This window comes from Vitis riparia, chromosome 13 (assembly GCF_004353265.1).
Source record: "Vitis riparia cultivar Riparia Gloire de Montpellier isolate 1030 chromosome 13, EGFV_Vit.rip_1.0, whole genome shotgun sequence".
Classification (NCBI taxonomy): domain Eukaryota; kingdom Viridiplantae; phylum Streptophyta; class Magnoliopsida; order Vitales; family Vitaceae; genus Vitis; species Vitis riparia.
Window position 1 is genome coordinate 26,309,431 of NC_048443.1, and position 25,200 is coordinate 26,334,630.

The 25,200-nt window shown below is 37.1% G+C and overlaps 1 protein-coding gene and 1 long non-coding RNA gene across 2 annotated transcripts; both read right to left on the reverse strand.

Annotated features, from left to right (window-relative positions):
* Positions 1 to 930: 930 nt before the first annotated feature.
* On the reverse strand, positions 931 to 1,323 carry LOC117928476. Its single transcript, XM_034848353.1, has one exon. It carries the CDS (start codon positions 1,321 to 1,323, stop codon positions 931 to 933), a length of 393 nt encoding a protein of 130 aa, XP_034704244.1.
* Positions 1,324 to 19,726: 18,403 nt separating this feature from the next.
* On the reverse strand, positions 19,727 to 20,139 carry LOC117927820. The gene is made up of 2 exons (XR_004653408.1): positions 20,049 to 20,139; positions 19,727 to 19,926 (listed from the first exon to the last, which is right to left on the reverse strand). It is a non-coding gene; the product is annotated as an uncharacterized LOC117927820 (long non-coding RNA).
* Positions 20,140 to 25,200: the final 5,061 nt, after the last annotated feature.

A 25,200-nucleotide genomic window follows, 5' to 3' on the forward strand; every position in this document is an offset into this window, starting at 1 on the left:
TTTGTATAAGGAAGTAGAAGAAAATTTGAAGGAAGAAGAAGAAAGGGAGCAAGGCATGTGACTAAACATCAGTCTACTGAAGGTAATCTTATGTAGGCAAAGTAATACTCTAAAACTTGGTTCTTATTGGAATTTTTTCTCTATAGCAAGTTTTCAAACGTTACTGTTACTGTATTGTGATGAAGAACTAGGTCAGAGGATCACCCAAACCATTCATTTTTAAGCACAATGAACAATATGCATAATGATTTGCCGATGAAAGACTAGTTTTTGTATAAAAACGGACTTCTTCAACGCAAACTTGAGCACAAAGAAAGTGACTGCACATTTTATGTTATCTGACGAATCCGAATGGATCAAATCATGAGTATATTTGGAAAATTGAGCTAGAGGTACCAGCCATAATCATAATATAGGCATGAAGGAAGATTTAAAAGATCATATATATTCAGTGAAATAGTGCCAGAAAATGGATGCATGTCACCTGACTGTTGGAATGTGAGGTACAGTGACAGAAGAAGTTGAGCCAAGAGGTTGCAGGAAGAAGAAGCAGCTACAGTGACAGAAGAAATAAAGAAAGGAAAGGGAAGGCATATGATATTGGCGCAACGGAAGTACTCCTTATACAGGCAATTAATTAAGAAGCCTAAAAATTTAATCTTATGGGACTTTTGCTTCACAGTCAAACATTAGTGCCCATTTCAGTTTAAGCAAAATAAATAATGCGTTATGGTTTGAACTAATCAAAGACTAATTTTAAAAAGGAAAAAATATGCTGTAAGAAAGAAAGCCTTTGCCAATGGCTTATATGTATATATTTGAATCAAGATTCTTCGCCTTTGCGGGACTGAAGAAATAAGAAAGCCTTTGCCGAATGCAACCTAACACTCATACAAGCAACTCAAACATAAACCAAAAAAAAATTAAATACTACTTGGAGAGAAGCGACTTTGTAACCACACAAGCGAGAGTTATGGTTGGATCCCCTAATAAAACGCACATTACAATCCTCAGTATTGACTTCAACATCTGCCAATACTTGTTTCCTCTCCCCCCATTTCCCTTTGAATTGCGTTGCAGCTGCAGCTTCATTTTACTCACCACCGCTACACTCTTACCATCATCATCATCATCACTGCCACTGCCATCGCCACCCTCATTTTGCCCAGCCTCCAGCATCATCTCCGGCACACAGCCCACATGAAAATAGTAGTCTTCGTTGCTTGATGCGTAAGCCCAGCCTACTCTTGAGCCCTCCTTGCACCAATTGCACAGCCTTGACACCTTATCTTGAAGCCGAAACCCCTCGCCGTTGATATCCATTTTAGTCTTAAGGTTTCAGCAACATGGATGCAAATCCAAATCGCGTGCCGCACCGTGGTAAACAAAGCCCTTCACGGCCTTTCTACAGGCGTCACAGTATGTTCTGCAGTGGTTCCTGCAGTGCTTCTCTTTGCACTTTGAATTGGGTGGTCGAAGGAGAAATTTGAAGGCGGCATTTCCGAAGAAATCGTGGGTAGTGGTTTCAGTAGGGAACATGCAGTCCTCATGGAGATCGAAGTCACAGGCCTCACATCTGTGCCTTGACCCGAATCCTGGCTCTTTGCATCCGTCGCAGGTGTAAGGTTTTTTGTAGTTTTTTAACTCCAATGGGTGCTCCGGATGGCTAACGTGAGTCCTGTCGTGGCCCCCATACAATCACCTTAATGGAAAAATAAATAAAATAACAATAATAATAATAATAATAATAATAATAATAAAGAATATAAGAATGAATTGAATTCCAAAGATATGTAAAGTCTTCAAATTGATAAATGGTAGTTTTTTCATTCATACTTTCATTCGTTCATGTACAAAGTATATATAGAGGGTAATCATCATTCTAAGAATGGGAAAGAATGATACAAGGAAAGAATGATATAAGGAAATAACAGCTAATATCCTAATATCTCAACTTTCGTAATATCTCAATATTCCTAATATCTCAATATTCATAATATCTCAACTTTCCTAATATCTAAACATTCCTAATATCTTAACACTCCCCCTCAAGTTGGTGCATAGATGTCACACATGCCCAACTTGTCTAAAAATTTTGAGAACACTTGACTTGAGACAGCTTTGGTAAGGATATCGGCCAATTGATCTTCTGATCGAATCTTAGGCAATTCCACAATCTTATCATCCAACTTTTCCTTAATGAAGAATCTTTTCACCTCAACATGCTTTGTACGATCATGTTGTCTTGGATTATGAGCAATGTCACATGCGGCTTTATTGTCACAAAACAATTGGATTGGTTGCCTAGATAGGTAACTTAAATCATGTAAGAGGAGTCTTAGTCATAATGCCTCACAAAGTCCTAGAGTCATACCTCTAAATTCCGCTTCTGCACTTGAACGAGCGACGACATTCTGCTTCTTACTTTTCCATATCACAAGATTACCACCTTGTAGACCCCATTTTGGGGACCTCATTTCCTCACTTTTCTGCAAATCTTTTAGCCATGTGTCACTACCCCCAGCGAGCCACGTGTCGCACCCTCAGTGGCCACGGGCGAATCAGCCTTGCTTTTTGAAGTGCCAATGGAAGGATGACATGTGGAGGGGTATTCTAGAAGGTTCATGCAGGCTGTTAGCAGGAGCGGATGAGAGAGAAAAGGGATTCTGCAGAGTGGTGTTGCTTTTGGGGGGTGGCTGTTTCTGCAGGTTGTTAGAGGGGCAAATCCGGGAGAAAAGAAATGGGGATATTGGCAGAGAGCTTTTAGAGGAGGAGTTTTTGGTTGGACTGGGGAGAGAGGTATTCGTTTTTTGAGGGAGAGGACCTTTGGTTTGATTTTTTTGGTGAGAAAGAGCATGATTCTGGGAGAGAGGAAGCTTTTCTGAGGGAGAAAATGAGACTTGAGAGAAAAGGAACCACAGAGTGAAGGTTTTCTGGAGAAAAGACGGGCAGCTTTAAAAAAAGGAAACTTGAGAGAGGAGGCAGGAGGCTTTTGGCTGCTGTTTTGGGCCTGGCAGAGAGATTGAGAGAAGAAATGAGGTGCTTTTTAGGAGAAGAAGGCGATTTGGAGCGAAGAAAAACTGCTATTTGGGGATAAGCGTTGACAGGTAAGATTATTAGGGTTTAGCATCCATTGTATCATGATACTTCTCTCATTGGTTTGTCAAGTGACTATTTCACCTCGCTAGTGAGTTTGCCTTGGTGTGGTTATTATAGTTTCCTCCCATCTTCATTTTCATTTTCATTTTTATTTTTCTCAGTTTTACATTCAAAGATGATCTAACCGTGCTTTTATTGTTTGTCTCATATTGGAAAAATTTCTTGTAACTTGTTTTTTTTCTTTTTTACACGCATTCTTCTGGTTTAATCCACCGATTTTTAAACCCACGGATATAAAGAAAAACAAAAGAGAATGAAATGGGTTTCTTTATGTCATTTGAGTATTTGGCCTTCGTCTATTCTTCTTTAAAAGCTTCCCTCCTTTGTATTCTTAGTTTCTTCTTATTCTGCAACTGGGTGTTTCAAATATAAGCTGTTGTTTTGGCTCCTATATTTGTGATCCTTTCTGTGAATGAAGACCTAGACACAGAGGCTGTTTTCTTGTATTTGATGGAACCGATGGAGCCACCCAATGGTTCAGATGTAGCAGGGACGTTGATGAGTTTGTGTTGGGCCGAAGGTTAAACAGGAGCGACAAATGTAAGAACCATGGGGAAAAGATTGAGGTTTGCCCTCCTTGTGCTGTCTGTTGTGCACTGAAGATGCGGATTTGACTGACCAATAGCTAAAGGCATGAAAATGTGGTCACGAAAATATGTGATTGATGAAACATGGTATGAATGGAGCAGAATGCGAATAGGAGAATCACATAGAGAATGGTCAGGGGCCCTCTCATGGACGTGGACATGGAGTGGGTGCGAAGAAGCTTGATAACGAACCCTCAGAGCTATTGAGATGTTCAATCATCGCTCAGGTACTAGAACTGGGAATTGTGGCACACTCAGTGGTGATTGGGCTGTCAATGAGGGCCTCTAAAAAAAATGCCCATGCAATCAGGCCTCTCATTATTGTTCCTCGTTTCCACCAATTCTTTAAAGGAATGGGGCTTAGAGGATGCATTCTACAAGCTGAATACAAGGCATGGGTGAAGACCATCATGGTGTTTTTCTTCTCAGTCACCATCCCTTTGGAGACCACGCTAGGAATTAGCTTATCAATGAATTACATGGCGTTGGTGGACCTGTTGGGCGCTAATTTCATGGGTCCCGAATTGCAATTGAACACGCAGCTTCAAAAGTGGGCTTATGTCGCTGTCATATTGGGTATCGATGGTATGTCCGTGATGGAAAAAATGGACTGCACTAAGCCCATTCTATAAGAATACTGTTTGTTCCTTCCACCACCTCCCATATCTGTCCCATTATTCGTTTCCTTTTGATCACCATCGTCACCATCTATCATATCCATTGCCCAAAGCTCATCTCAAAGCCTTAGCCAGCATCCAGAAATTCACCTATCCACATGCATACGTGCTGATACCTACTGCCCATCTCATCACACCAACCTCTGTACCCGTCCTTCAGACTCCTTTTACCATACCCTGAAACCCATTTTTCTCCCAAAAATCATTTTTCCATACTCATTTCCTTACACCCATCTCCATATATAAATTCATCACCGTTCACGCTCATGTTTCTACTCTTTATACCCATAATCTCACTCTTAAACTCATGTCTCATACCCCATGAAAATATACCCATTTCATCCCACTGTCTTTCTCTTTCTACACCACCGCCCAAAACTACTCAAACTCATCACCACTCACGTCCATACCTCTGCTCCTCATACCTATATCTTCATGCTTACACCCATGCAAATCTGAGTCGGGTTTTCATCGTCGGAAGCAGCGCCAGAGTACCCAATCCCTGCTTGTTATGATGATCAGTGGGCAGCGTTTCAGTGGGACACATCCCGTGCAAACAGAAAAGGTCTGAAACCATGGCTAAACAGCTAAGAATATCTGAGTCGGGTTCTCGTCATCAGATGACAGCTTGCTGGCCATGACACTCTCATGAGGCAGAATCTTATAATGGTGAATACTTTGGGCAATAGAGAAGTATGAGGAAAGATTGAAGCCTCCACTTTAGAGGAATTCTTTGGACGGTGCAGCTGTGAAGTAGAGTTTTGGTGATAATTTATGACTCAGTTTCGAGATTCCAACACCTCGGGTTGTTCAGGCGCGGAAGAGGAACTCTCCCAGAAAGCTTTGTTGCTGCTGAAATTCTGGCATCTGATCTTGAAAAGACATGGTTGAGTCTTCATGTTCAGGAAACAACAGCAACTGTCTCAACTGCAGCCCTTCCGCCGAAGAAATCTGATCCATTGGCTTCTGGGGTTCCTAATATTGCCTCGCTTCAGCCAGGAAGTTCTTCAAGCATGAATGTTCCTTCATTTTCAATAAATAAAGACGTTGAATCCTCAAAGGTGAGATCTTTAGTCGCTTCTGAGATAATAGAGGAAAGTGAAAGTTGTGAACGTCCAGTTAAAGAGAATATTCAAGTGGGTGATGCCCCATCCTCAAAGGTTCTTCATGCAAATGAGTTGGACAGTGGTGAGAATGAACAGCCAACATCTTTGAATGCAACAGCAAAGGAATTGCTTCCTATAACAGCAGACCTCAACAATTCTGAAGGTTGTCCTATATCTCCCCCATTAAAGATGAGATCTAAAGGGCAAGCAAGGCTCATAGCATCGTGGCCTGATTCAGTGACTATTCTGGCATCCAGTCAAACCAGGGCAGCAGAATCCATTGAATGTTGAGAGACGTGATATGGATATCATACTCGCTGAAGTGGACGACCCTCGTGACTTTCTAGAAGTAGACGCTCATACAGAAAGGTGTTGTCGGCAAGCTGGTTGCTGTTTCCTTACTGGATACGATTGCTTGTAATAAATCAAAGAGGAGGGATTCAAAGCCTCTTCCACTGGTTGTTTTCCAAAAGAATAATAGGAAAACTGGATCAATTCCTAATCCTCATGTGCTGACGGGTATGTTCTTATGGATTTCCTAAGAGGGAGTCTTCCTCGGCAGAGATTGAAAGCTGGAACAAACCATATAGTAGCGGTGGATTCAAATGGCCATATCTACAAGTGGTGATTTGGCATCTGCAGAAAGCTCATCTGGATAGTAATTTCCTTTGCCGGGGAGGTGCAGCCATTGTCATTGACCTTCAACAGCTAAAGGGGCTACTTGGAATCAGTCACTTCACCATCAAAACCGATGTTATTTTGGTGTTGGAGACTGTTTTCAGGTCACCTCATCATCAATGTCTTCCTGGAAAAAGCAGGAGCAAAAGTGTTTGGAGGCCCAAGATGTAAGTGGAGTTTCGATCACAGCCGTGATTGCTTGAATCGATGGAGGAGCATAGTCTGATGCTGCATGGAGTTACTGGGTATGCTGAGCCTGGTAGGACCATGGCTGTTGTGGGTCCCTCTGGCTCCAAAAAGTCTACTCTTCTGGATTCATTAGCGGGTAGACTATCGAGAAATGTCATCATGGCATAGACAGTAGCATGAGTTATCCTCCAGAATGGCTCTACTCTCTACATGGTGCATGGCCACTTTTGGGCCACAGTGCCATTTTCCCATTTCACCATCTCCAATTTTGAAAAAATAATCTTTTAAACCCCATTCTTCAAATAATTTTCTAGATTTAGTTTGTTTTAAAATAATTTCAAACTCGTCCATTTTTCATCTTTAGTTTTTTTTTTCCTTAGGTTCCAAAAGTCTCACTTTCCAATAAAAATTTGCTGTCAATTTCTATTCGGCAAGCAATTTTCAAATCTCTTCTGTTTTTTAAAATGTTTTAAAATAAGCGTGAATCAAATCCCGTAATTCCAATTAATGGAAATTCATGGGGTTAATTCATACAAAAAATAAAATGGGCTTTGGTGGAGGCCCAACATCAAATAAATTTTCTTTAAAATAAAATTGAGTGAAATGACACATTTGCTATTGATGATTTTGTATTCAGTTTAGTGACATATATGCTATATCTTGGGATCATTTTTTTGTACTAATCTCATTTTCATGATAGCGCGTTGTTGTTTGCTGCTAAGGTACGCATTTTCTCTCACTTTGTCCATCTCTCATGCATGCTTTGATTCTCGGTGTGTAATCACGTTGATATTCATTGATTTTCTCATTGATTTCCATGTTAGCTTCATCTCATTAGTAGAGACCCGACTTTAGGGACTTAGAGGGGTGCTACGGTTTTTACCGTACCTTCCCGACAAGTAACCTGACCCCCGAATCCGATTCGGTTTTTCGTAGATCACCTTTTCCAAAATAAGGAGTCGCACTTAGGGTTTTCTTTCTTATTTTGTTTACCCTTTTAAAAAAAAAACAAAAATAAGTGGCGACTCCAAGTCATTTTCAAATAATCAATAAAAACCAAATTTTCAAATAAAAATCGAGCTCGTCATCGAGTGGGAAACGCATTGAGCCGAAATGTGGGGTTCACACACCTACAAAGGTAAAGTAACCAAATGTAGATCGCCTATCATCCACTGCACCGGCCCAATCAGCATCAGTATATACTTCTATACTCTGATGATCAACATTTTTAGCGAACAAAATTCCCTTCCCAGGAGCATTCTTCAAATACCTCAAAATACGCATGACTGCATTCATATGTTGCTCTCCAGGATTATGCATGTATTGACTCACTACACTCAATGCATAAGCAAGATCTGGTCTTGTATGAGCTAAGTACATTAATCTCCCCACAAGTCTCTGGTATCTTCCCTTATCGGTTGATACTTGATTAGGCTCAACACACAATTTCAGACCTTCTTCTATTGGTGTATTAACAGGTTGACATCCCGACATTCCAGTCTCCTGTAAAAGATCTAAGGCATACTTTCTTTGAGACAAAAAATTCCTTCACTTGATCGAGAAACTTCAATCCCAAGAAAGTATTTCAGAGGACCTAGATCTTTCATTTCGAATTCTCTAGATAGATAATTTTGTAGAGCTTTTCTTTCTTCAGGATCATTTCCTGTAACTACCATGTCATCCACATATACGATGAGTGTCGTAATCTTACCATGTTGCTTTTTAGGAACAAAGTGTGATCTGAATTACTTTGACGATAGCCAAAAGCTCTCATTGACTTTGTGAACCTTCCAAACCATGCTCTCGGGGATTGCTTCAACCCATACAATGACTTCTTCAATTTGCACACCTTCTGACATTGCTTTTCTGACACCATGCATCCTGGTGGAAGATCCATATATACTTCTTCAGATAACTCGCCATGCAAAAGGCATTTTTCACATCAAATTGTTGTAATGGCCAATCTAGGTTTGCAGCTAAAGACAGTAATACTCGAATTGTGTTGATCTTAGCTACAGGTGCAAATGTCTCTGTGTAGTCAATTCCATAAGTTTGAGTGTACCCTTTTGCTACCAGTCTTGCTTTAAATCGTTCAATACTACCATCTGCCTTGTACTTCACAGTATAGATCCAACGACACCCAACTGGCTTCTTTCCTGGTGGACATTCTACGAGTTCCCATGTTTCATTCTTCTGCAATGATTTCATCTCTTCATTCATGGCTGCTTTCCACCTTGGATCAGCTAAGGCTTCCTGCACACTGTTAGGAATAGCTACAGTAGATAATTGATTTACAAATGACTTATTTGATTCAGACAAACGATGGTAGACACATAGTTGCTCATGGGATATTTGACTTTAGTAGACAATTCAGGTTCATATGTGGGTTTAGGAATACCTCTATTATGACGTGTGGTAACCGTTTCATGAATGGATCAGGTTCCAAATTAAGAACACCCTCAACAGACGACGATTGGTTTGGTATTTCAGTGAAGACATCTTCGGACCCAAATTGTTGACCACTCATATCCAACTCACCCACTTCCTGGTTCACTAGTTCAGATTGTCCAGATTCATCTTCCTCAGAGATATGATAATCATAATCGAGAGTCTGAATTTCCTTATGGTACTCCCCCTGAAGTTCAGACTCAGATGAAAAATACATTGAATCTTCATGAAACACCACATCCATTGTAATATACATTTGTCGAGTTGGAGGATGGTAACATCGATATCCCTTTTTGTGCAATGCATATCCAACAAACACACATTGCAATGCATGGGAAGTTAACTTGGTGCGTTGGTGCTTGTGTAGATGCACAAATGCCACACAACCAAAAACACGAGGAGGTAGATTTGGGACGGTTGGGGCAACTACGGCATTAGTAAGAGCTTGGAGAGGTGTTTGAAAGTTAATTGAGCTAGAAGGTACCCGATTGATCAAGTATGCGGCAGATGTGATTGCTTCTCCCCAATAAGATATGGTGTTTTTGCTGCTATCAAGGAAGCACGAACAACCTCTAACAAGTGTCGATTTTTTCGTTCAGCGACTCCATTTTGCTGGGGTGTATTGGAACAAGTAGTCTGATGAATGATGCCATGTCCTTCCAAATACTTTTGAAGATCAGAACTTTGATATTCTCCACCATTATCACTACGCAAACCCGAACCTTTGCATTGTACTGAGTTTCAATCATTTTATGAAATTTTTGAAACAACAAGTTCACTTCATCTTTGGTCTTCATCAAGCATAACCATGTCATTCTGGTACAATCATCAATAAAAGTAACAAACCAACGTGAGCCACTCAAAGTTGGGACTTTGGATGGGCCCCAAACATCAGAATGTATAACCATAAAAGGAAACGGACTTTTATTCAAAATTAACGGAAACGAAGCACGATGCTTTTAGCCAATTCACAAATATCACAACGGAAACCAGAAATATCACTCTTTGCAAACAAACTAGGAAACAATTTTTTTAAATAACCAAAGGAAGCATGTCCCAGACGTCGATGCCACAACCAAATTTCAGACTTTTTCTTCTCCCCTCAGATCCATCTGCCATCAAGGCTTGTTGCAACTTATTTGAATCCTTTGACTGCAAGTCCAAGTAATAGAGTTTTCCCCGTTTAATACCACAACCAATCGTCTGTCTTGTTTGGATGTCCTTAATCACACAAAATTCAGGCCAAAAAATGACAATACAAGATAAGGCTGCAGTGATTTGAGAAACTGACAAAAGATTGTAATCTAAAGATGGAACAACTAAAACAGAATCCAAATTCAAAGTATCAGTAAGAGTTAAGGATCCTTCCCCAATGACTGGGGTTGTGTTACCATTGGCTGTGGAAACAATTTTTTGTGAGGAAGGTCTAAGGGGTGAAACCTGTCTAGAATCAAAAGTCATATGATCTGTAGCACCAGAATCAATTATCCATGCACTATTAATAACAGGTGTAAAAGTATTTAAAAACTTACCACCATGATCAGTAGCGGCTACCAATGCAGAGGCTTTCTCAGCAACATTAGCCTCTGTTTTTATTTCGGCAACAGTTGCAGTCGAGGTTTTCTTGGAATCCTTCTTCCGTTGATCACGATTATTATAATTAATAACAAAGTGTTGATAGCCTAAACATGATCTAAAGGTCCATGGTTCAAACCCTCGGTTCCTTATTGTTTTCCTGGTCATACCAAGAGTCGTTGCTTTGAAATTGTGGGATATCCAGACTGGTGGGACCAGTCTTATTGCAGTGAGTGCATTTGAAGGTTGACTTATCAATATTAGGGCTTGTCTTAGGATGGTTGATCGCTGTCGGACTACCATAGCGACAAAATATCCAGGATTTCAGTTCCATGGCTCTGATACCATCTTCAAATTGATAAATGGTAGTTTTTTCATTCATACTTTCATTCGTTCATGTACAGAGTATATATAGAGGGTAATCACCATTCTAAGAATGGGAAAGAATGATACAAGGAAAGAATGATATAAGGAAATAACAACTAATATCCTAATATCTCAACTTTCCTAATATCTCAATATTCCTAATATCTCAATATTCATAATATCTCAACTTTTCTAATATCTAAATATTCCTAATATCTCAACATAAAGAACTGAACAAGCAATTGTTGGTGTCGAAGAATATGGCTGAAAATGGTGAAGGCGGTGCCTTGTATATAGGATAAAGTCATATGCAAATATTAAGGCATACACATATACCCACTTTAATTGGGTCATTGTTGAAACTTGCCACATAAGTTTTACTGTACTGGAAAGACTTCCAGACCACGCGGCATCAGGAAATTAATCACCTAAAAGGTCTCTCGATTTTGCAGACTGACTGAAAAATAAAATTAAATCATAAATATATATATATATATATATATATATATATATATATATATATATATATATATATAAGTACTGTTGCATTTAAATGATTCTCAAGGGAGAGGGGCATGGATGGAGGATGGGGTTCAAGGGAAGACACTGGGTCATTTGGTCGTGGCTCGTGGGAAAGGACTTAAGAGTACAGAGCCGCGTTGAGTGGAAGGCAGGGCGGTCATTAGTCGATAGGAAAGAAAATGAGGGCCCAGCCCGAAACCCCTTGGGCCTTTCGTTTATTAAACCCACAAAAATTCACCACAACACCCTGGGACTCCTGCCACCTGTTGGCAAAGGAAAGCAATATTGCCCGTCCCGAAATTACTAGGCTCTTTCTTTTCCATTCTCAGTCCTCCCGGGTAGAATGGGAGCATTGAATTCCTTCACCAAAACAAATACTCCAGGGGAAGACAATCATTGGGTCGTGGCAAGTGGGAAAGGAGTACAGAGAGGCATTGGACTGGAAGGCAAGTCAGTCGTTAGGAAGCTAGATGAGGGCCCAACCCGAAACTCCTTGGGCTTTTCCTTTGCTAAACCCACAAAAATTCACCACCCTCGCACTCCTCCCACCTCATTGCTAAAGAAACCAATGCCACCCGCCTCGAAATTACTCCGCTCTTTCTTTCCATCCAGGTCCTCCTAGTCCGGGGTAGAGTGGGCGCATTGAACTCCTTTCTGTTGACATCTCACGGGGGACATGAAGGGGTAGGAAGCCATCTCTTGAGTCTGTTCCATAAACGAGATACGGAGAAGAGTCCGGGTCAACTGCAAAAGTTAAACCAGTCAACTACTTATGAGTCACGTAGGACTGGGCCGAATGGATCTTACCTCCCATCTACCTTCTAATGAGGGGCCAATTAGGAGACTTCTTAGGCCTTTCATTTGGTATTTATGTCCCCAATAAAGTCCATAATATAAATGGGAATGTGAGACTTGCCTTAATCTTCTCCTGCCAACTTCAATTTTTTCCCCTCTTTTCGATGTTCAAATTCGCTTTTGGCGTTCCAAATAGTTAACCATGAGATGCATGAGGCCAATAGATAGACCATTGTGTGGACTCTAATTTTGTTTTGGATTAATATGATGCAGACCCATTTGCTCAGGGTTACACCTAATGTAAGGAACATTAAATTTTGAAATTTTATTAATCAAATGAAATCCTCAAATTGAATTGTTTTGGAGTATCTAATCTTGGAGGGCACATGACTAAAGTGGGCTCCAATTGCAACATGATTCTAACAATCTTGAATGCTCATGAAGACAAGATAGTTCAGGCCCATTGGGTTACAAATAGGTAGGCCCAAACTAGCCCAAAACTGGTGTGGACAATGGGCCGACTCCCAAGACCCGCATTTCTAAGCTTAAAACTCATAACATTGGGCCTCAATTGCTTATTTTTGTTATTTTGATAATAAAAGTGGTACCATGGTTTAAATCATAAGCATATACCCACTCCAATTTTTATTATTTTTATTATTATCGGCGCATAAGTTTCACTGTACTGGACTTTTCCATTTGAAAGACTTCCAGACCATGCAAAATCAGGAAATTAATCACCTCAAAGGTCTCTCGATTTTGCTGACTGACTGAAAAATAAAATTAAATCATATATGTATAAGTACCGTTGCATTTAAATGATTCTCAATGGAGAAGGTCTTCAAGGGAAGACATTGGGTCATTGGGTCATGGCAAGTGGGAAAGGAGTACAGAGAGGCGTTGGACTGGAAGGCAAGGCAGTCGTTAGGAAGCTAGACGAGGGCCCAGCCCGAAACTCCTTGGGCATTTCCTCTATTAAACCCACAAAATTCACTACCCTCGCACTCCTGACTCCTCCCACCTCATTGCTAGAGAAAGCAATGCCGCCTGCCTCGAAATTACTCCGCTCTTTATTTCCATCCACAGTCCTTCTAGTCCGGGGTAGAGTGGGAGCATTGAACTCCTTTCTATTGACGTGTCACGGGGGACATCAAGGGGTAGGAAGCCATCTCTTGACTCTGTTCCGTAAGCGAGATACGGAGAAGAGTCCGGGTCAAGTGCAAAAGTTAACCACTGAAGGAGACTTATGAGTCGACTGGGCAGCAATGGGTCTTTCATCCCATCTACCTTCTGATGAGTGGCCCATTAGGAGACTTCTTGGGCCTTTCATTTATAAAATCTATATTATAAATGGGAATGTGAGACTTGGCATAATCTTCTCCAGCCAACTTCATTTTTTTCCCCCTCTTTCCGATGTTCAAATTAGCTTTTGGTGTTCCAAATAGCTAACCGTAAGATGCACGAGGCCAATAGATAGACCATTCTGTGCACTCCAATTTTGTTTTGGATTGATATGATGAAGGCCCATTTGCTCAGGGTTTCGCCTAACGTAAGGGGCATTAAATTTTGAAATTTTATTTATCAAATGAAATCATCAAATTGAATTGTTTTGGAGTATCTAATCTTGTAGGCCACATGAGTAAAGTGGGCTCCAATTGCAACATGATTCTAACGATCTTGAAAAGCTCAAGAAGTCAAGCTAGTTCAGGCCATTGGGTACACAAGGTATCCCAAAACTGGTGTGGACAATGGGCCGACTCCCAAAACCCGTATTTCTAAGGCTAAAACCCATAACATTGGGCCTCAATTGGTTATTTTTGTTATTTTGATAATCAAGGATATATCAATCAAATATCTTTGGGTGTTTGAAAACTATTTAAATTTTTTTTTTTTTTAGCATGAAAAATAGTTTTTTAATTAGAAACACATTTGGAGAATTTTTTCTAAAAACAATTATTTTTTGGACAAATTTAAGGTGTTTTTAATTATTTTATAAAGTGTTCTAAGCAATAATGAACATATGGATAATTCTTTGAAAACTTTTGCATTATACAAGAACAAATTATATTGATTAGAATAATTTTTTTCATAAAAAAATAATTGAAAACTATTTTTAAGAATGATTCTCAAAATTTGCTTTTTGATAATTATTTTTTAATGTATTGCCAAACAAATCCTTAGCTTTTAGTAAGGCAAAATTTTCAATTCAATCAATAATAATTGTTTAGTGAATATAGAACTATTAGAGCTATGTTTATCGTAAGCTTATTTGAGAAAATTAGTATCTAGTCATCCACCACCAGTAACCCTAACCTTAAACCCTTTTCTTTTTTTTTAAAAATTATGAATTCTTTTTAATGGGAAGACATAAAAAGAAAAGGGTGAGAAGAAATTATTTCAAAAAATTAGTGAATATAAGATTTGGAAGCCTTTTTTTAAAGGGCTTATAAACTCATTTGCATTCTATTAAAGTTCTTTGAAGAGGTAGGTCGAAAATCTCAACTACGAGTTTTCCATGAGAGTATGAATTTTCCGCATTCATAACTTGCTAGTAAGGGGAATTAATGGAAGTCTCGTGAAAGGATTTGGCTCATGAAACTATACAAATAAAATAAAATAAATTTATTTTAAATGATCAAAATACATTAAGAGTGCATTTAGGAGTAATTCTATACAGCATTCTTAGAATTTATAACACTAGAATAATAAAAAAATTCAAATATTAAAAACACTAAAATCATTTCTTAAAATCATTACAACAAGTTACAGAATTCAGCAACATGATGATTAATAAGATACCCAGATACGAAATAAATAATGACTTTGAGAGCAATTGTTGCCGCCTTCAAAACTTCGTCATCCCCGCCTTTCGACTTCCCTTTCTCATTGCGCTGCTTTGAGCACTAGTCGAGGATTCACAGCTGCAACTCTTCATGACAAACGACGAGTGGATGGACGATCGGATGACAGCTCTCCTGCACCTGCACCTGCACACATGTATAGTGTTGGATTTTTATGTTACAGAATATTGTCTACAAAGTAGGAACGAATGCTTGTAAGATTTTCGAGAACAGAGGGATATTGCAGCAGTTCCCTAACTACAAACATGATAAGAAAACTAGGACAAGAAAAGAAAGGTTGAAAGAGTATTTAATTGCCTGTTTCTGCTTCTGCTGTCTGTCCATATATATAAGATTTCTCTCGACAAGGAGTGGAGTCGATCTAGTTATTCCAAATTCAGAGGTCCAGGACGCGTGAAGCCCCACAAACCATCGTCCACGGCAAGAGGACTTAGAAATTTTAATTTTTTCATAATTAAAAAAATTATTATACTTAACTTGAATTTCATTTTATATTATATATATTCAATTTATAAAATAAAATAATACATTGTTTTTAAAAACAATACAAATTCTTTCATCCAAACATATTTTTATTTTTTGTTTAAAATGTTATTTTTAAAATATTTTGTCCAACACTCTTGTTTTTAAAATTGTTTTTTATTCTCTATTTTGAAAATAATTTTAAAAACACACTTTTATTTTTAATTATTTTCACTTATTTTTTAAAAGTTATTTTAAAAAAATAAATAAATATGAAAACATGTAAAATAATTTAAAATAAAACACTCCAAAAAAAAGAATATTTCCAAAACATATTTAAACATATTAAAAGTATTTCAATTTTTTAATTTATAAAATATTAAAAAACAGGTTTTAAGAACGATTTTTGAAAACCGTTTTAAAAAATTGTTACCAAATATGCCCTTATACTCAAAATAGAAACCTACTCTTTTGCTCTTCCACAAAAATTTGGCTTTCTTCTTTCCTTTTTATTTTTTTTTATCTCCCAACTTCCTTTTCCTTTCCTACTCTCTTCCCCAAAAAACAAAATAATTCCACGACTTGGGGAGTGGGCTGGCCTTTGGACTTGCTTTTATCTGCACACATCAAGCTTTGATGTAGTTATTCCATGTCCAATGTGATGAGAATTTAAATTGCATAGGATCACATGTTGACAATTAAGCATGCATTTAATAGCAAAATTCAATCGGTTACCTTGGTTCGTGCTTTGGGAAGCCATTTCTGCTCCCTTTGATGTCCAATGATCTGCTTTCCGGGTGCGTGATGCTCGAGGATGAACGATAATGAGCCTTCCCTTGTCTCCCAAAATTCAGTCCAAAGTGGAGTGTGTGCGTGTGTTGCCGGGAGTGCTCTTCAAAAGAAGAAAGAGAGTAGCTACTCCAAAAGGCACACACTTCTCTATATATATATATATACAAATAAATACATATATTATATATATATATATATATTGCACATTACACACTTTAGTTGGACGACTTGACTTAATGGGCCAGTCAAGTGAATAGGGTGAGCCCATAAAAATCAAGCAACAGTATGTGTCCAGTCCCATTATGGAACCACAATGCAAAAAAAATAATTAACACTGATTTATGATATTATCAAATTAATTATGTAAGTCACACATAAAAATTCTAACAATTCTCCCCTTGGACTACATAATTAATATCACAACATATAATAATCATAAATCAATGTCCATAGAATCTCATCATAAATAAATATCAAAAGCAATCATATATGCTTCATTGCTTGATTCATAGGGAAATGTACAATAATAGCAATCCTTTCAACAATAACATAGTATTACAATACCAAAAAATGGCTCCCACTAACTTAATACAACCTAGGCTTCCAACAACCCCATTTGAGATACATGTTCCTGAAATGCAATTATGGGTAAGCCTTTTGTTAATGGATCCGCCAACATACTTTTTGTGGACATGTGTTCAATATCAACAAGAGACTCTGCCACTTTCTCCTTAACAAAATAGAATTTTACATCAATATGTTTGGAGCGAGAAATACTCCTAGTGTTCTTGGAGAAAGCAACAGCTGCGGAATTATCACAAAATAATTTCAGCGGTCTAGAAATGGAGTCAACAACTCCCAAAGCTGAAATAAAATTCCGCATCCACATAGCATGACAACAAGCCTCATAACATGCCACATACTCTGCCTCCATAGTTGAGGATGCTGTAAGTGTCTGCTTGACACTTTTCCAAGATACAGCTCCTCCTGCCATCATAAAAATATACCCGTAGTGGATTTCTTATCATCTATGCAGCCAGCAAAATCAGCATCACAAAACCCAACTACATCAAGTAAGCTGGTGCGCTGATATGTCAACATTAAGTCCTTAGTTCCTTGCAAATACCTAAGGACCTTCTTAGCTGCTTTCCAATGTTGACTCCCAGGATTGCTCAAGTACCTTCCCAACATGCCCACAACAAAAGCAATATCAGGGCGTGTACATACTTGAGCATACATAAGGCTGCCCACCACAGATGAATAAGGAATGGTCTTCATTTCCTCTCTCTCATCATCATTTTGAGGACACTGAGCCTTTGAAAATTTATCACCCTTCACAATTGGCGCTTTAGTAGATTTACAGTTGTGCATATTGAACCTCTTCAATATCTTTTCAATATAGGCTCTTTGAGACAATTTAAGCACTCCATTAGCCCTATCACGAATAATCTTTATGCCCAAGACATAAGAAGCCTCACCAAGATCCTTCATGTCAAAATGGGTTGACAACATGTGCTTTGTCTCAATCAACAAGTCAGGATCATTTGATGCGAGTAGTATATCATCAACATATAAAACAAGAAATATGTAACTACTCCCACTGACCCTCAAATATATGCATCTGTCAACTGTATTCTCATTAAAGCCATTTTGGGTGATAATCTTATCAAACTTCAGATACCACTGCCTCGAAGCCTGTTTAAGACCATAAATGGACTTATTGAGCTTGCAAACTAAATCTTCCTTTCCAACTTCTACAAAACCAGTAGGTTGCTCCATATACACCTCCTCATCCAAATCACCATTCAAGAAAGCTGTCTTGACATCCATCTGATGTAACTCCAAATCAAAATGAGCTACTATGGCCATAATCACTCTAAAAGAGTCCTTGGTCGATACAGGTGAGAAGGTTTCTTTGAAATCAATTCCTTCTCTTTGACTATAACCTTTAACCACAAGTCTAGCTTTATATCTCTCTATTTTCCCGCTAGAATCACGTTTGGTCTTAAAGACCCACTTACACCCAACTGGTTTACAACCATGTGGCAATTCAACCAAGTCCCAAACACCATTCATATACATAGAATTCATTTCATCATCCATGGCTTCTTTCCAAGATATGAATTGAGGACATGAATTGCTTCTTGGTAAGTGACTGGATCAAAAGTATCATAACCATCATACTCATGCTCCTGCAAATAAACCATATAATCATCTGAAATAGCCGGCCTACGAACCCTCTGTGATCTTCTCAAAGGAACCTCATTAACAACAGTATCATCTACAGGAAGCCCGGATTCCACTTGATCACTATGTTCTCCTTGATTAGCGGCTGGCTGTTGGACAATAGGAACATCCATATTTGGAACATGAGAGTAGGAAAAGGAATCACAACATGCTCTTCTCCAAAGGTATCTCACGAGGCACAAAATTTGGATCAGCATTAACTTCATCCTCAAAATATACAGCCCTGTCTGATTCAATGATCCTGGTGGTATGAGATGGACAATAGAATCTGGAACCCCTTGATCCAATGCAATAGCCAACAAAGAAACCACTAATGGTTTTAGGATCAAGTTTCTTTGACTGTGGGTTATAGGGCCTAACCTCAGCCTTACATCCCCAAACATGGAAATGGTGAAGGCTAGGTTTCTTTCCTGACCATAGCTCATAAGGTGTCTTAGGCACAGACTTACTGGGCACTTGATTCAAAATATATGCCGCAGTCCTTAAGGCTTCACCCCACAGAAATTCTGGTAAAGAGGAATTGGACAACATGCACCTCACCATATCTAACAATGTGCGATTCCTCCTTTCTGCAACCCCATTCTGTTGAGGAGTGCCTGGCAATGTATATCTTGCATCAATGCCACATTCCAACAGAAACTTAGCAAAAGGTCCAGGATTCCGTCCAGTCTCATCATATCTCCCATAATACTCACCACCTCTATCAGATTCACAGCTTTAATGGGCTTTCCTAACTGCAACTCCACCTTAGCCTTAAAGGCTTTGAACACATTCAGGGAGTCAGATTTCTCATGGATTAGTTCAACATAACCAAATCTAGAGAAATCATCAATAAAAGTGATGAAATATTTATAACCCCCTAAAGCAGTTGGTGACAAAGGACCACATATATCTGTGTGGATCAAGTCTAAAGTACTTCCACACCTATCAATCTTCTCCTTTCTGGTCTTTGCTGTCATCTTCCCCTTTAAGCAAACAACACAAGTTTCGAAGTCTGAGAAATCAAGATTAGAAAGCACACCATCTTTCACCAATCTCTCTAATCTTTGCCTAGAAATATGACCTAGGCGTTGTGCCACAACATGGAAGAACTCAAATTCACTCTAGCACGCTTGCAACCAACAACAGAATTAACAGAAGATGAATCACATAATAAACCATGATGCAAACTGAGACTATATAGATTTCCAAACAAAACACCATTGCCAATTAAGACTGAGTTGCAAAAAATATCCACTTTTCCACCTCCAAAGTGAAAAGAATAACCATGTCTATCCAAAGAAGATACAGAAATCAGATTCCTCCTAAGTGAGGGTATGAAAGCCACATTGTGTAACAACAAAAAACTTTCTGTGATCAACTTCAGCTTTATCATGCCAAAAAATTCCACTTTCACTTTGCTTCCGTCACCCATATACACACATTCTTCATGCTTTGACGGCTTCCTTCTGTTTGTCATCTCCTGCAAAGAATTAGTGACATGAATAGTGGCACCAGTATCTAACCACCAAGAATTGGCATGAACATCAACAATATTTGTCTCAATCATGTTTGCATTCAAATTAACCACAACCACAATTTCACCTTTCTTTTTCTTCTCTAGCCAATTTTTAAATTTGAAGCAATCAGCTTGCTTGTGGCCAATCTTATGGCAAAAGTTGCACTTCCCTTTGAATTTCTCCTCTTTGCAGTATTAGAAGAAGCTGATGCATTGGAGGTTCCTTGATTTGAATTCCCTTTTCTCTTGAACTGCTTAGAGCCTCCAGAATTCTTGTGTGGAGGTTTTTTCTTTATATTACTGGCTTGATCAGTTACAAGAGCAAGGGAGCGAGTCTCATTTTTCTTCAGTGAGACTTCATGTTGCACTACAATGGACATCAACTCCTCCAGAGTCCATTCTTCCTTCAAGGCATTGTAAGTCAACTTCACTGCATCAAAGGAAACAGGAAGAGACTCAAGTATCAACCATTTCAGAAATTTTTCACCCAACTCCACTTTCATCTCATTTGCCTTGTTGAAGTAGTGCCTTAGCTTGATGATATGATCTCTAACCCCACTGACTCCGTCATATACAGTAGTTGTGAGAAGCTTCAAATGAGTTGCCATTTCTGCCTTATCAACTTTGGTATAAGTGGCCTTCACATATTCCAAGAAGTCTTTGGCCCTTTCCGTCTTTGGCCCGCATTCTTTGATAGATTTTTCCATAGTGTATTTCATCACCATCAAACAACTCCTGTTGGAGTGCTCCCATCTTTCATAAAATAATCTTTCATCTGCAGAGCTCACATCAGTGGGCTTACTTGGCTCATCAACCCTCAAAGCCAAGTCCAGATTTTGCAGAGTCATATGCACGTTAAAGGACTCATACCATTCTTCAAAATTATTTCCAGTAAGAGGTTTGATGGCAGATAATTGCAGAGAAATACCAGGATTGCTGGTAGCTGGAAAATAGCAAAATTCAACATTATGCATGTTATTACAATATCATGCATTTGCTAGTTTCCATAATTTCTCAATTTAGCAATAGCTTGGAATTTTGAAAATTCCACGGCGGTAAGGACAACTAATTAAATATTACAACCAAGATGTACTAATTTTATTACGAAAGGGCAAAGAAAATTAGTACGGTTCATAATATACAATTAATTTCCTTCACCAATCTAAGCATCCTACCAAGCATTGTTATTATCGATAGGACAATTACAATACCCGTATGGATCTAGTAATCACAATAATAAAATGATTAAATGTGGAGTTAAAGAATCTCAGCAAAGACAATTGACACATATAGGGTCACGATAGGCAACCACCTATATGTTCACTATTGTCATGATAAACTAAAATATTCAATTTGCGCAACTTGACACACTTGGAATTGCGATAGGCAATCACTCAAGTGTTATAAATTGCCACAATAAATTCAAATAGTTAACAAAATTGACCTTGGACAACATTATTGGTACAAAATAAAAAATTATACCATAAAACCAATAATTATAATAATTTATCCAATAAAGTCAATTTTAACAATTGCATAATAATTCTAACACATGCATAATCAATCCAAGAATACCAAGGCAAACAAAACAAAAAAAAAAATTTGTTTTTTTTTTTTTTTTTTTTTTTATGACGTCATGATGACGTCAGCATGCTACTATTCATCTTCTCCCCCGCTGAGCACGACCTGGTCTGGAGAAGAAGAAAAAAAAAATTTTTCGCCCAAAATTTCACGCATTTTTCGACAAAATACTTAGATTTCCTTCCTCAAACATCAATTCTTCATCCAAACCCAAAAAATGCACAAAAACCTCATAAAAGCAAGAACCAAACAAAACCCTAATTTCGTAATATCATCAAATGAGCTCCAAAAATCACAAAATTGATGGTTTTGCTCCAAACAATATTCTCTACAGTTTCCAACCTCATCGGGCTTGAAAACCAAGAATTAACACAAACGAAAAAACCCCAAAAAATTGTCTTCCGCAACCAGAAACGGGAAAACAAAATTAATCCAAAATTGCAGCTCAATGTCAATCATGCACGCTCTGATACCAATTGATGAGAATTTAAATTGCATAGGATCACATGTTGACAATTAAGCATGCATTTAATAGCAAATTCAATCGGTTACCTTGGTTCGTGCTTTGGGAAGCCATTTCTGCTCCCTTTGATGTCAATGATCTGCTTTCCGGGTGCGTGATGCTCCGAGGATGAACGATCAATGAGCTCTCCCTTGTCTCCCAAATTCAGTCCAAAGTGGAGTGTGTGCGTGTGTTGCCGGAGTGCTCTTCAAAAGAAGAAAGAGAGTAGCTACTCAAAAAGGCACACACTTCTCTATATATATATATATATACAAATAAATACATATATTATATATATATATATATATATATATATATATATATATTATTGCACATTACACACTTTAGTTGGACGACTTGACTTAATGGCCAGTCAAGTGAATTAGGGTGAGCCATAAAAATCAAGCAACAGTATGTGTCCAGTCCCATTATGGACCACATGCAAAAAAATAAATTAACACTGATTTATGATATTATCAAATTAATTATGTAAGTCCACACATAAAAAATTCTAACACAATGGACCATAACGTGTGAAGCCCTACAAACCATAATCCACCGAAAGACGACAATAACGTGCCAAATTTTAATTCATGCTCGAGACCTTCATGAAGAAGACTCGTTCTAGGGTCAACATGTCTTTTCCTTTCTCTTCTTTTTGGCTTCAAAGTAGGCCAACTATCAGTAGGCCCATCGCCATCACTTCAATTATACTTTTTCTAACAACTCCCAGTAAGATTGGATAGTTGCCAATTATTTTCACTTGCTAAAATCGAAAATGACTACACGAATCATTACAAATTATTGACAATTGATAAAATAAATCGAGGAACAGCCGATCTGGTCGGTGGAAAACGTGCGACCATAAGTCAGGCGGAAGATTAGGACTCAGAGATTAGTCGTGTGGGGTCCATCCTTCAACACCTTAATTAATTCATATGATTTATTTAATTTTGTAAATTTCTTGCAAATTAATCCAGAGTTGACGTGGTATAAATAACGCTGATCATTGAATCTATTATTGAATGTTGCTTCAAAAACTTTTCTTTTGGCATATTATATCTCTTTTGTTGTAATAAATACAGATTGAGAACATGTGTCAAATTTTAGATCGATAGAATTCGAAAGATTTTATTAATCAATCAAATTTGATAAATTTTATATCACATTGCAAAAAATTTCTTAGAATGATAAAAATCGAAGTTTATAAAATAAAAAATAAAAACAAAAAGGAAATAAGAGAAAAATCAATAATATAAAATTATTTAATATTAATAAATTATAGAAAATTAAAATAATTTGGGTTTGAATTTGAGAATTTATTAAATGGAGTGAAGTTGAAAAAAAAATTAGGAAATTAAATGAATTGGGAAAGGAAAAAAGAAAAACAAAATAATTAAATTATATATATATATATATATATAGGTTTGGCGTGGCAGGCCACTTTTAGTGGAGAAAGGGGGAGTTGCTGGGCCTAGTGTAGTTGGAGACCGTCGTTCACCTTCGGCGCATCATTTCAACCGGCAAACTACTTGGTTTCTCAACACTAGGAACGTTTTTACGGTGTCCTGGTCGAATTTTCCAATCGGATTGTTTAACCTAAATCTTCTTTCTAATTTTTTTTTTTTTTTTTTTTTGTTGAAAAATTTTAAAGATTTTGTTATTGGAAGATAAATAGGTAGTATTTTTTTTTTTTTTTTGGAAATTTTTGTGACTTTGGAATTATTTAATGGTAGAAAAATTGTTGTGTTAGATGATCCGAGATTGTTGAGAAAAAATAAAATTATGTTATAAATTGTGTTTTGTTAATATTTTTATTATTGAGAATTTTCTTGGATGTTTTCAGTTATTTAAATATAGAAAAAAAAAATGGTATTAGGTGTTAAAAATTATTGAGATTGTTGCGAATAAATCAAATTAGGGTATAAATTGTGTTTTGTTGATATTTGTATTAATGAGAATTTTCTTAGATGTTTTTGGTGATTTAAATGTGGAAAAAAAATAATTGTATTGGGTGTTAAAAATTATTGAGATTGTTAGGTATAAATAAAATTAAGTTATAAATTGTGTTTTGTTGATATTTGTGTTATTGGGAATTTTTTTTAGATTTTTTGGTGATTTAAATGTGGAAAAAATAATAATTGTATTAGGTGTTAAAAATTATTGAGATTGTTAGGAATAAATAAAATTATGGTATAAATTATGTTTTATTGATATTTGAATTATTGTGAATTTTCTTTGATATTTGAGGGTAACAACGGATAAATTATTATGTTGGACTTAATAAAAAGAAAATTGTTTGAAAAATTATGGATAATGATATATGAAATTATTGTATTTCATATGTATCATGGTTATGTAGAGGAAAAACAAAAATTGTTGAAATGTTGCATAAAATGGGAAAAAAAAATGATGATAAAAAGTAAAGGCTCGTGAGATGCGAATTAAGAAGAGAGTGAAATACATAAAAGTTTACCTCAAGGATACTCTAAATGAGGAGTATATTTAGGTACAAACGCGTATTCTTCAATAAAGCCAAAAATAAGAGTACATTATATGACTGTGTATCACATCTTTACATGCATTTTATTTAATTGTTGAAATGATATAATTAGATCAAATAAAATGTTTAGATTATTTATTTAATAGTTGAATGTTTTATTTTGTATATCGTTGAACCTTAGTAGAACCAATTAACTCGTAAGACACCTTACTGAGTAATGTGAAAATGTTCATTTCTTATTTCTTGAAACTTTTTAAATGCAAATATTGCTCTTAAGGACCATCAATAGAACAAAGAGGGCATCAAAATGCCCTGTGTCCTATGAGATTTTGGAGTAGCTTAGAAAGTTTTAACATAATTATCAAGGATTGAAATATTGGTTTTTACGGATATATCAGAAATATTAGAGAAATATCGGTGGTTATTTTTTCATAAATATCGGTGGAGTGAAAATTATTTAAAATTAATAGGAATGCTTGAAAAAACTTCAAAAAATGATAAAATAAGTAAGAATACACATTTTAAAGTTATCTTGTAAGTGTAATTGATATATTAATATATATATATTATATATATATATATATATATATAATATATTATTAAGAAGAAAAATATCGTAAACAGAGATATATTGGTAGATTCGATATTTGAA